The sequence below is a fragment of the Carcharhinus amblyrhynchos genome, chromosome 23 (assembly GCF_965287045.1).
Source record: "Carcharhinus amblyrhynchos chromosome 23, sCarAmb.v2.hapA, whole genome shotgun sequence".
Lineage (NCBI taxonomy): Eukaryota > Metazoa > Chordata > Chondrichthyes > Carcharhiniformes > Carcharhinidae > Carcharhinus > Carcharhinus amblyrhynchos.
The window spans coordinates 32,659,450-32,673,254 of record NC_137346.1 but is presented as its reverse complement, the minus strand read 5'-3'; the positions used below and the strand labels follow the sequence as shown (position 1 = coordinate 32,673,254).

General features: G+C 39.7%; 1 protein-coding gene across 1 annotated transcript in view; it reads right to left on the bottom strand.

The window, feature by feature from the left end:
• hsf5 (heat shock transcription factor family member 5) overlaps nucleotides 1-13,805 on the bottom strand; it is a 100,841-nt gene that overhangs the window by 33,156 nt on the left and 53,880 nt on the right. Inside the window, exon 4 of the mRNA XM_080211072.1 lies at nucleotides 5,499-6,041. Coding sequence (XP_080067198.1) covers nucleotides 5,499-6,041 — 543 coding nt within the window. The remainder of the gene's footprint in view (nucleotides 1-5,498; nucleotides 6,042-13,805) is intronic.

Sequence of the window (13,805 nt, the reverse complement as noted above, 5' to 3'; positions counted from 1 at the left end):
AGATGAGATCGGTGACCATTTTTGCAATCAGTTAGCAGCTAACGATGGTATGCCTTTATATAGCCCAAAGCTATTCATTGAGGACTGATGAACAATCGATAATGTGAAATGACAACCATATAAATAATAATGAAGTCCTTGTATGCCAAAAATTACACTTAATGCTTATTTTCTAGCTGAGCATAGTTAGATTCAATGCTGGTCAAAATTTGCGAAGCAAAAGCTATTGTTCATTCTTCTCCTGAAAGCATAATATGTGAAACTATTTCCATGTTCCATGAGGTTAAGTGTCACAAGCAAGCAATAAAAGTAACTCTAGATTAAAATGAACCAATACTTTAGATTTCTGTAATGCATCTTTGGCATCCTTGAATGCTTTCTGACATTCTATCATCCAGTCCCATGATAGTTTCACACGTAGCAAGTTAGTCAACAGCTTCAATAATACAGCTAAATTAAGAACAATTTGCCTTAAAAATGTACTAATCATAGAAAGGACCTCAATTGCATCACATTTGTTGGATGTGGTGCACTAAAATGGCATCCATCTTTTGAGGTGCTTCATGTAGGCCTTTACTATCAAAAATGTGATCCAAATACTGGGCTGACATTTGGGAAAAAAAATCAGTTTTCTTTTTTGATGTGCAGACCATGTGCTTGAAGACATTCCAGTCTTGCTTCTAAGTTATTCAAGGGTTCCTGTTCACTGAAATCAGTAATTAGAATATCATCCAAGTAACATTGTACATCAGAGAGCTCACTTAAAATCTGATCCATCAATCTTTGGAATATGGCTCATGTGGATGTTATTCCAAAAGACAATCTTTTTTAATGAAAAAGACTTCATGAGTAACAGTGGTAAGGAATGATTGAGATTCAGTGGCTACATTCATCTATAAATATGCTGGTGAAAGATCAATATTGCTGAATTGCTAACCAACTCTGGAAACAAATCTTCAATTAAAGGAAGCAGATATTGATTAGTGCACAACACTGGATTGACATTTACAATTTACATAGATGATTTGGGGTTGGGAACCAAGTGTAGTGTGTCAAAGTTCACAAATGACACTAAGATGAGTGGTAGAGCAAAGTGTGCAGAGGACACTGAACATCAGTGAAGGGATATAGATAGTTTAAATAAGTGGGCAAGGGTCTGCAGGTAGAAAACAATGTTGGTAAATTTTGGTACAAATAGTAGCAAAATGGACTATTATTTAAATGGTAAAAAAATTGCAGCATGTTGCTGTGCAGACGGACTGGGAGTGGGTCTTTGTGCATGAATCACAAGAAGTTGGTTTGCAGGTGTGCTAGGTAATTAAGAAGGCAAATGAAATTTTATCCTTCAGTGCTAGAGGGATGGAGTTTAAAAACGGGAAGGTTATGTTGCTGGTATAAAGTCTAATGAGACCATAAGTGGAGTATACTGTGCACAGTTTTGGTCTCCTTACTTGAGAAAGGATATACTGGCAATGGAGGGGGTGCAAAGGAGATTCATTAGGTTGATTTTGGAGTTGAGCGGGTTGGTTTATGAGGAAAGACTAAGTAGACTGGGACTACACTCATTGGAATTTAGAAGAATGGGGGGGGGGGCAATCTTATAGAAACATATAAATTTATAAAGGGAATCGATAAGATAGAAGCAGGGAGGTTATTTCTACTGGCAGATGAAACCAGAACTAGGGAACATAGCCTGAAATTAAGGGGAAGCAGATTTAGGACTGAATTGAGGAAGAACTTTTTCACCCAAAGGACAGTGAATCTGTGGAATTCCCTGACCAGTGAAGCAGTTGAGGCTATCTCATTGAATGTTTTTAAAGCAAAGATAGATCTTTGAACAGTAAAGGAATTAAGGGTAATGGTGAGCAGGCAGGTAAGTGGAGCTGAGTCCATGAAAAGATCAGCCATGATCTCATTGAATAGTGGGGCAGGCTTGAGGGCAAATGGCCTACTCCTGCTCCTAGTTTTTATGTTCTTATGGTTGTTTGAAAATCACCACAAATATGATTATGTTTCATGTCAGGTAGGAAGGGGGCAGCTCAATCACTCATTGTAACCGGTTCCAATATATCAATGTCAACAAGTCGTAATAATTCTTCTTCTACCTTGGGATGAATTGCATGTGACACCACTTTTGCTTTGAGACTTTTTGGTTGACTATTAGGCTTTATCTTGTGTTTCATTTTAACTGCCTTTATTGAGCCCACTGTCACTTCAGATACAGGCTTGTACTTATCCAGAAGCTGCTGTAGGTCTATCTTGGCACTAACCAATCTGTTTGCAGCACTCCAGCTAAGTTTTATCTTCTCTAACCACGATTTCCCAAATAGAGCTGGAAAATTACCATGGATCACATGGAGAGGAATCTTTGCTGTTTGTCAACTCAACTCTGCATCGACCATGATGTATCTTTTAAGAGCACAATCTCTTCTGTTTATGTCCTTAAAAGTACATCAGCTGGTTTTAAAGGAAGATACTTCAGCTTTTGTTGGTATGCAGATCTGGTATCAACCTCCAGCCTAATTAGTTGTCCACTTAATTTCGGGATACCCAGAACCTGTGTGATTTGCCCTGTACGAATAAAACATTCAGTTGGAACTCTTTCTCATGTCTCTGGACATTATTTTCTTCACAGTGATAATTCTTTTCTTCCAAGTCGTAAATGCATTTTGTAGAATTCAACTTGTTCTTCTTCTTGAAGATACCCTGATTCTTTTTCTGAACATACTTCTCAGGGTACCTGGTCGAGCCCAACAAGCTTTTGCAATGTGACCCATTTTGCCACATTTCTTGCACTGACTATCCATGCTCCAGCATTCACTTGCTGAATGGCCCAGTTTGGTACATCTAGGACATGCATGTTGCTATTTTGACTTCTTATGGGCAGTTTCCAACTTGTGAGTTTTCATTCCTGCACCAAATTGTGAAGCTTCTGGAGCCCGTGCTGTCTTTGAAGGAATGTTCAGTAATCAATTTTTTTTCGATAGCTTCATTTTGGTGACCACAGATTGAATGATCTTGAAGAGTACCTTCTAATTATGTGATACTCATGTGATGGATAGCAATACTCTTCAAAGATGTTTGTCAAGTCATTGTAAATTTTGATCCCTGGCAATGCTGGATGAACAAGTTCCAGACCAAATTATAGGTTTTGCTTCCTAATGCCCCGAGAAAAACTCGTTTGCAATTTTATTCACTTATACAAAGTATTGAAAATGCTTTACATTTTTTCATTGGAAGGGCCCATGGATCCTAATGACCCATCATTTCTCTTGCAGGCACTAGCATCTTGAGGTTGCTCTGTTCATTTTTTTAAAATTATTTCCTGGTACTTCCCTTTTTACCTTAGAGACCGTTGACTTGATATACTCTTTTCTTCAAATAGCCCCAGCCATACAGCAAAGCATTCCTTCTTTTCAAATACGCCAGATAACTGCCTGGAATCTCATGCTTCTCTGAGTGAGAAAAAAACCTTCTTTAAAACAACACAGAGAGCTTTTTCTTTCTTGTCCTCCTGCACTGGAACTTCAATCATTAATCCTGTTCTCGATGAAATGAAATCCTGACTTCCTACCAACTTTCGTTCTCTATATATTAGTTGCTCTGGGTTTTAACGAAATAACAAGAATGAGGTTTGCAGAAGTGGATTCAAGATAACAACAACAGATTCATGCTAGGAGATGTTCTCTACATAGAGTACAAAATGAAAGTAAAATAGCAGCCTATGGGAGCACCCTAATGACAGCACCATAAAATCATATGATCAGCTCTTAAAGCAATTGTTTTAAATATTTAATGGAAGAGAGTTCCAGGGTTTTGACCCAGTGACAGTGAAGGAATGATGATATAATTCCAAGTCAGAATGTTGTGTGCCTTGGAGGAGAACTTGCCGTTACTGGAGTTCTCATGTTTCTTAGAAGGACTCTTGTCCTTTTAAGGGGTAGATACTGCGGGTTTGGAAGGTGCCATTGGTGTATGCTCGGTGAGTTGCTGGAGTGTATCTTGGAGATGGTACATACTAATGTCACCGTGTGCGTGAGTGGATGCCCAGGAGGATGGATGGTGTGTTGATCAGATGAGTTGCTTTGTCCTCAGTGGTGCTGAACTTCTTGAGTTGGAGCTGCACAAATCCAGGCAATTGGAGAGTATTCTGTTACACTCTTGACTTGTGTCTTGTAGATAATGGATAGGCTTTTGAGGTGAGTTATTCCCTGCAGAATTTTAGTCCACTGTGCTTTTGTAGCTACAGTATAGCTGATTCAATTAAGTTTCTGGTGAATGGTAACCCCCACCCTCCCCCCAAAGATGCCGATGTTGGGGGATTCAGCAACGATAGTGCTGTTAAATGTTAAAGGGATATGGTTAAATTTTCTCGTAGATGGTCATTCTCTGACACTTGTGTGGCACGAATTTTACTTACCACTTATCATCCAAAGCCTGAATGTTGTCCAGGTCTAGCTGCATGCACTTCCAGACTGCTTCATTATCTGTGGATTTGCAAATGGTATTGAATATTGTGCAATTATCAGTGAACATCCCTGCTTCAGGTCTTTAAATGTTATGAAGGTCATTGATGAAGTAGCTAAGATTGGTTCAACCTGGGATACTACATTGAGAAACTCCTGCAGTGATGTCCTGGGATTGAAATGTTTGGCCTCCAACAACCACAACCATCTTCCTCTGTGCTAAGTATGACTCCAGCTAGTGGAGGGTTTTCCCTACTGATTATTCAATGTTGGTGGGGCTCTTGTTGCTAAACTCAGTCAAATGCTGTTTTGACATCAAGTTAGTCACCAACTTGGTCATCAAGTTAGTGAGAAATTACTCTCACCTCAACATAACCAATTTATTTTGAATAAGTTAATACCTTCATCAAATAGTGCAGTAAGAATGTCATATGAACACATTAATTGTTCATCCACTATTGCTGAGAATAATTTTTATCCTAATTATGTTATTCTCTAAAATGAGCAACTCTATTGAATGTTTTTTCCTGCTCAATTACTGTAGCCCTAATAACTATAAATCAGGTTTACAAAGAAAATATTAATTTTGATCAGAAAGTGAAATGGGAACCCAAATAATGATTTCGTTTTAATGTTCATCTAAAATCTTGTATTTGAATTTCATTGATCTATGTGAGGACTCAAGGCTATTATTTCCTATTATTATACTCTAACAGATGCATATACACTTAATCTCATCCTTTCAGGCTTTAATAGCATGCCAATTATGAGCTTCTAGTGAAATATTAAATGAAATCTTTTTTTAGATTGATATATGCAGAATATGCATTGCTTTTCAAAAGAAAAGAAAACGTGAAACACTGTTGGTTCTATAGTTCTTTTCATGATATCTTCACACAGTTTACCAATATAAAGGTGTTATCAATGAGATTATTAACTGCTGTTAAACATTATTAAATCTGCTCATTATTTTCATACAATATATGACTTATTGTATCTATCAGATATAAATATATTTATAGTATAACTTACTCTTTCAGAGTTGGATTCTGGTCCATCCTCAACAAACACAATAGGACGGAGAGATGTATTGTGACACAGCTTATGCATCTCTCTCTCTGATGGGCACTGTTCAGAAGGTATTGAATCTGCTACAATGCTTACAGTGGTTGTACTCTCAAATGGCTGCGTGGTAGCTGAGTGCACACTGTCAGCAGCTGTCAGTGAGCAGGTAAGTGGCTGGTCTGCTGCTACCACAAATGACTTAATCTCTGAGACTGTAGAAGTGAGAGACTCAATTTCCATAGACTGAACGTTGGCTGCAGCATGGTCAGTACATGTTGGAGTGCTGGGGGCCTGATGGGTGCTCTGCGATTGTTGCATTTGTGTTGTGTTCTCTACGGCATCCATTTTCACCAGCTGAAGTTTTGGAGATGCCCTTAATTCATCCACTATCTGAAAGACAGTTTCCAAGTTAACTTCAGACTTTTTGGATTCATCTGTAGCAGTGCAGTGCCAGGCTGCTGCATTGCTGTGTAGAACATCAACAGGGTATGAAGACTGCATGGCAGCATTCTGAAGAGTAAGAAAGTTGAAATTTCTAAGTCTGTATGCAAATAATTTTGGCATGAAAATACTGTTTCCATATTTCTTTAAAAATTGAAGAAGTTTCTCACCAACTAGGTTTGCATATATTTCTTTCAATAAATGAATGTTATTAAAAATTATACATGTGTGCATTTCCTTTCTGAACAACTTGACTTCCTGTTTTTACTCTTTTGTCAAGTCTTATATCAAAATGTTTACATTAGAATTTTTAATTTTTTCATTTATAGTAGTTTTTGACCATGTAAGTTTGTCACTTTGTGACTGAGCAATATGACCACTTAGTTCCTACAGATCCCCAAAATGTGTTCTAAGTTTCCTTCCATTTCTTTGTCCCCAAGTCAAAATAAGGATTTAAACAAAATAAAATAAACATATTTCCAATAACATGGTTGGGTGCATCATTGAAATATGTTTAGTCTTTTAATGCCTTCATAAGTGTCTTTGCCTCAAAGTCTTACCATTTCCCAAAAAAACAAGATTTGATATTTTTGCCAATGCTATGTATCTATGAGCTGCATTGGCTTTTGCAGTCGAAGCACATGCAATGTACTTAATTTCCCTTGGTTTATCAACTCCATTCAGTCATTTGAATTGATGGAATATTTTTCTCTATTTTCAAGCAGTTCTGCTAAGTATTCACAAAAAATACTCAAAGAGCAGAAGGACAACTGTCACATTTTTAATCAGATAAATGAATGGTGTGTGTTTCATGTTGAACAAAATGACTTAAATTTCCCCACATTTTTAGCATAATAGTCACACCTAGTCAGCAAAATGGTTGTTTCAGCAACAAAAGGCAAAGAAGTGGTTTCCCCTCCTGATTTGATCCCACCATCATCCCAATCCTCTTCCCGTATTCTCCTCACGTCTGTGTGGGTTTCCTTCGGGTGCTCTGGTTTCCTCCCAGGTCCAAAGATGTGCAGATTAGGTGGATTGGCCATGTTAAATTGCCCCTTACTGTCCAAAGATGTGTAGGTAAGGTAGATTAGCCATGGTAAATGAGCAGGGTTAGGGGGATTGGGCGAAGGGCCTGGATAAAATGCTCTTATGGAGAGTTGGTGCAGACTCAATGGGCTGAAAGGACTTCTATTGTACTGTAGGAATTCTATAAAGAAACCCTCAAGTTTTCCCTATACCCTTTCATTTTTTGGTTCTTATTGTAATCTGCCACTGACTGTCAAGTGCACTCCCTTAAATTTATCATTATGTGGCCAGTGATACAACAGTTCTAAGTTTCCCACTTTGACCCATGCAGTGAATTTGGGTCAATTAAGCTGAAAGTTAAACTGCTGCTTTTGCCAGGATCAGCTGAGAGAGCTGCATGTAGTTCTTGCATCTGAAGAACATGGAGAAGTTTAATAATGATTTCTGCAGTGAGAACAAAGTTTTGTAGTGACAATTTTAACAACACTTCTACACAAATGTGGACTTGCTGCCACTGTTTTTGACAGCAAAAACAGTAGAGAATTATCATGCCTAACTTCACCTATGGTAAGGCTTTTCAGAAGCAGACATGTCATTGGAGGAGGAAGAGGAACAGTATAGGATGGAAAAAAGAATGGTCTGCAGCATTTATGGCAGATGGACTCCACCAGATATCACCCTCATTAGACCAGTAAAGCATGAAGCATAAGAAAAGTGTGATTCACCAAAGAGATAACAGAGCAGTTCTGCCACTTACTTCATGAGGACTTGCAGTCACATCTATTTGCCTATCGCTTATTCTCTCTGTCTTTGACTACGAAGCTGACAAACATACTGATGTTTCATGAGCAAGCTCACTTCAGGCAGCTATGGGGAATCTCTAATATCAGTCAGGGTGTACTAAAGGAATAATATTGTCAGATGACTGACATACTTTAAGAAATGCTCACCATTGGAATCATAGCAAAGAGGAGATATGACATCAATCTTATGACACTGATATCTTTCCAAGATCTAGGATGCAATTGATGATGCTATATTGCTTTGTGTTCCATCATGAAAATTCCTCAACTATCTCATCAAAAATTGTGTGCAGATTTTGTACAACACCATGAAGCATACTGAAAGTAATTACAAAGTATTCACAACTGTTATTCACAGTGGACATCATAAGACCATAAGAAATAACAAAAAATAAGAAATAGCAAGAGGAATGGCCTTTCAGCCCTTTGGCACTGCTAATAGTAAGATCATGGCTGATCTAACCCTCACTAAGTCCACTTTCCTGCCTTCTCTCAATAATCCTTAATTCCCCTAATGATTAAAAATCTATCAATCTCAGCCCTGAAAATGTTTAAGGGCTCAGCCTTCCATAGCTTTCTGGGTAGAGAATTCCAAAGTAGGGTTTAACTTAAAACAGTCCTAATTTCTCCTCTCAACTTACATCCATAAACACAAAGGTATTTTGATTTTTGATTTTCCTCTTTGTAAGCAGCGGTATGTTGTTCAACTCTTTGATTTTGATGTGATCCAATTTTCTATTAATATCTCCACAGCAAACTCAAGATTATATAAATTTAGATGGTGAGTTTATTTTACTTACATGCAAAACACAGGAAGAGGGTTTGCAAAATCTCCCCCTTTTTGCATTCATAGAACTAAAGAGGGATGAAGAAAAGAGGTACAGAGCAAAGACACAGGGAAAACAAGAATTATTGTTTCATGTGGTCCAGTGTTCAGAATCGAAAATCCAAAGGTGTGTTCCTTCAGAGATCAGCAGGCTGAAATTGATACTGCATAATCCACTTTTCTGGTAGAGATGACTTCCACAACGAGATGGGCATGCAGAGACAAAGTAGTCTTGTAGGCAATGATGCAGGAGTTCCAGTAGAAACAGTATGATGGAGCCAGATTTTCAAACCTGGGCAGAGCCCTTTTTCTAAACTGCTGCTTGGCTGATGGAAGGTGACAGGTTGAGCTTTGCATCTGTACAAGGCAATATTACTGGTTTTTCCAGCCTGGAAGGGAGTGGTAGTGATGGCAGTGTTGGGCAAGTGGTTGTGTGTTGCGGAGGAAGTTATGTGCCTCCAACCTTTCATCATCATAAATGCAAATCTTTAGCCAATTAGATTCCCTTCACCCAGTATCAAGAAATGGTTGAAGATGCGAGGTACTGCAAACAGTATGGCCCTTGACATGATCCCAGTTGTAGTGCTGAAGAGTTGTGCTAGTTGTGCCCTTAGCCAAGTTGCTCAAGTATAGCTACAATGCAGGCATCTACCTGACAATGCAAAAAATTGCCGAGGCATGTCCTTTCCACAAAGAGTTGGGCAAATCCAACCCAAACAATTATTGCCCCAACAGTTTGTGATGATAAGTGAGAGTGACTGCATTATCAAGTGCACTCGCACAACAGCCCTGCTCACCAATGCTCAGGTTATGTTCTGCCAGGGCCACTTGGCTCCAGATCACATTGCAATCATGGGCCAAACATGGATAGAAGATTTGACTTTCATAAGTGAGGTGAGTGAGACTGTCCTTGATATCAGGGCAGAATTTGAATAAGAGTGGTCATCAAGGAGTCCTAACAAAATTTAAGTCAATGGAAATCAAGGGAAAAACTCTCCACTGGTTCATGGATATCTAGCACAAAGGAAAATGATTGTCCTTGTTGGAGACTATTCATCTCATTCTAAGGATATTGCTGCAGAAGATCCTCAGGGTACTAAGAACTAACCATCTATAGCTGTTTTGTCAATGATCTTCCCTCCAACATATGGTCAGAAGTGAGGATATTTGCTGATGGTTTCAGTGTTCAGTACCATTTGTAACTCCCTAGGCAATGAAACAGTCAGTGTCAGCATGCAACAAGTCATGGACAACACATGATAGGCTGTAGGTAACATTTACATCACTCATGTTTCCAACAATGACCATCTCCAAAAAGAGAAAGTCTCTCCCTGCTGGTCAATCACAACACCACCATTAAATTCCTCCACCATCAACATCTAGGAGTTATCATTGACCATAAGTTAACTCAAACAACCACATAAACACCATGACTACAAGAGTGAGTCAGTTGGGAATTCTGCACCAAGTAATGTCCACCATCTACAGGTCACAAGTGTGGAGTGTAATGGAATACTCCCCACTTTCCTGGATGAATGCAGCTCCAACAATACCACCAATATTGACATGATCTAAGACAAAGCAGAACTTTTTAGTAGACACCCCATTCACCAGGTTAAATATTCATTTTCTCCACTCTAGTACAGAGTGACAGCAGTGTGTAATATCTACAGGACGCATTGCAGCAATTTGTCAAGGCTTTATGACAGAAATGCACAAAACTGCGACCTCTGCCAATTATTAGTCAAAGAGAGCAGGCTCATAGAAATACCATCACCTTCAAATTCTCTTCCAAATCATTCAACATCCTGAATTCAAACAATAGTGCCGTTCCTTCACCGTGGCTGTGTGCAAATCCCAGAACTCCCTACCTAACTTGACTGTGAATGTACCCACAGTCTGGATGGCAGTAGTTCAAGATGGCAGGTAATGCCCATGTCCTCAAGGGAATTAGGGAATCCTACATGCCAATAGTTTTGTTGATATTGAAATCCTCTGGCACTCTGTCAATTTCTTTGCTTTGTGCTGGTACTGGAGTTGATGGGGGGGGGGGGTGGTCCTCCAGGACACTCAGGCATCATTTCGCAGGGTGACCTCCTCCCACCCCCACCGCCATGAAGGATGTTAGACCCCCTCCCAAACTTCATTGGAGGAATTGTTAGCCCCTACATTGACATAGGTTCCAAGCATTGGGGCACCTGCAACCCCTCGATAGTCTCTGGGCAGATCCCTGATGTGAACACCCATACCTCCCATCATGGCCCCCTCTGCGGCTCACCCCTGCACAACTGCCCTCTTGCATGACCACTCCTGCAATAGGCCCCCTCCACCCTGCATGGCCCTCCCCCACTGCATAGCCCTTAATCATTGTGCGTAGCCTCCCTTCATTATCATAGCGCCCAACATATGTAGACACCGTCACTGTGCACAGCCCCTTCCTGTGCACCCCCTTTGTGTAGCCCCTCCCCAGTCAGAACCCACCCCTACTTAAGTTGCTTATAGTGCCCAACCAGCCACGGCCAGGATGTCAGGCAAGCACTGCCCAATGGGCATGTCCCCAACTACCCAGGAGCTTCAATGATCTCTGATCCACCTGGCACAGCCATGGCATCTGCTCTCCAGTATGGCAGAGCAGTAACGATTCTCGCCAGCATGATGTCTTTCTGGCAGTGGGGGCGGTAGGGGGAGCAATAGCTTGGACATGTTAATCCAATGTCCTTTCTGGGCAAGAAGCTATATTCACCAGTAAAATGGAGCTGGAAAGATAGCAATCCGATTTGTGCCTGGTGCATAAGCTAGTAAAATTGCACCCGAGTATTTCATGGTTAGGGTCTTTCACGATAGTTTGAAAAAAATGATATTAAGTTCTTTTTATAATGCCATAAAATCTTTTTGATTACCAGTATTTCCATTTCTTACCCATTGTTGTATATTAAATGCCAACTCATCCTTACAGTTATTTCCTGAAGAATGTCAATACGTAATGGGATACTTTGGTAGATGTGCAATAGGTAGATGAGTTGTTGGAGACTGTTCAGTGCAACTTGAGGGAATGGAGGGTGGTTGCAATTCTTGCTTGAAGTTGTACCTCATTCTGCCCGGTGACAAGCCTATGTAACAGTATTGCCAGGGGATGGCAATTTCCTATTGAAAGTCAGGTATAGTTTTAACATCTGGACACACAAAAGAAGGAGCTGGTCTTCATCTGTGCAGCCTTAAAGGGGGGAATTTTACTGTCCCGCCCACCACAGAATTGAAGTGGGCAGAACATGGACCATGCAAAGGTCCACTGACATTGGGTGGGATTATCTGACCTTGGGGCGAGTGCGGCCGGAAAATTCTGCCCAAAGATCTCAGGCTGGAATTTCTGTAAAGATGAAGGGAGTCTTCAGCTTAGTCAAAATGGTGTTGGAAACCTGATTTCAGGAGTCCTGTTCCAGAATTTGGTATCCAAGAAGTGGCTCACAGAGTAGTACATGTGCAGCTGCCTTCAAACAAATGTTATTGCTGTAACTGGGATGTTCACAACATGAAGTGAGGGTTTAAAGCTTTCAGGAGCGCACAGTAGTTTTTTCGATAGGCCAAGGAAGACCTGTGGAAGATGTCAAGTGCCCTTTGGAAAGGTCAAATGTACTTTGGGCAGAACCAAGTGCTCTTTGGGATTGTTAAAATTAGACTTGAATATATGTAAAAAGTGAATGAGTTCATTGTAACTGTCAAACTGAAGGAAACTGTGAAGATGTCACAGCATTTAAATCTCCTGCCCCTTTAATTGAAAAGAACACGCCACAATTAAATAAAATTTAATTATTTTGATTTGCTTGTTGGCATAAGCCTGAGGGTTCTCATTATAAAATGAGTGCTGCATGAATGATTTCACAACCTATCATTATCACAGTGGGGTACCTGCCAGTTCAAGTGATTATAAAGCCTTTGGAGTGAGATAGGGATACAAGTGCTTGTTTTTATAAAGAATTAAGCACCTAAATGAAATGTTTGCTTTTATAAGGAATTACGTAATGAGTTTTCTTTAAATAAAGTCTATAATAGACACTAAACTTTATTTTGTTTAATCTTAGCATGAGTCTTCAGGTCTATTCATTTTGGATGTTGGATGAGCTGGAATGTAGAATATAAGGGCAATGGATGGTGGGCATGGGCAGTCATGAGGCTTTAATTGGCATAGTTGAAGGACATAAGTTGGTCTAGGGATAGTTTGTGGCATAAGATGGCAAGAGTTGGAATGGATTGGGCATGTGAAATATGTAGGGGAGGTGGTGAGGTTTTTTTTTAAGCTGGGATAAAGTTCAGGATCACTGAAGTGGGCCTTTCACACAGTTTGCCTCCTCATCCAACAGTCCTTTGGATGCCAACAAATTTCAACCCCTTTGTCCATTGTACTTTTCAGGCACTTCTCCAGAGTCATGTTGCAGAGTCTGGAATTTTGGTTTGTTCGAGAAAAAAAATTTAAAATAGGAAATTTTGTTGTGGGATTCTTTGGATGGATCACTGGGAAACTCATAATTCTTTTTAGGATTTATTGCTCTCCTCAATTTTCTGTATGACTCTTAAAAATCAATTGTAGTTATTTAAAATCAGGTTACCAACAGGTGGTGGGCCAGACATTCTAATTAAAAAAGCTTATTTTCTAAAATCAAACTGCACTGAGTCATCAATCTAAAATATTTTTGATATATTTAAATGGATATCTTTCTAAATTGCATTCTAAAATGATCTGTTTATGCCAGTGGCTCATGGCAGATATTAAGCATGGTGATATGCAAATAGATTTGGTAGAAGCTTGAAGGAACAAGTGCAATTTTTGGCATAAATTGTGGAGGACAACTGATTGCATCCAAAGCAAAGGGCCCTAATGTTTTACTGTGCAAATACTAGAGCATCCATAGCATTCTGGGTAACAAAGTATGTGGCTGGTCTGCTGATGGGTACCTCATTCTTCTTCCCGCTTCTCTTCTGTGCTTCTCAACTGATGATCAGTGATGAACTCCTACATTCTCTTCCAACTGCGGTCCTTACTGCTATGCAGTATTGTACAGGATTCAACACTAGCATTACGGACACCCTTAAAGGGTGCTTACTGACTTAACCAGACATCTAAAACAGTTTTAATGTCTTGCTATATGACCTACTTGCTAGTAACATAGCTGATCATTGGTA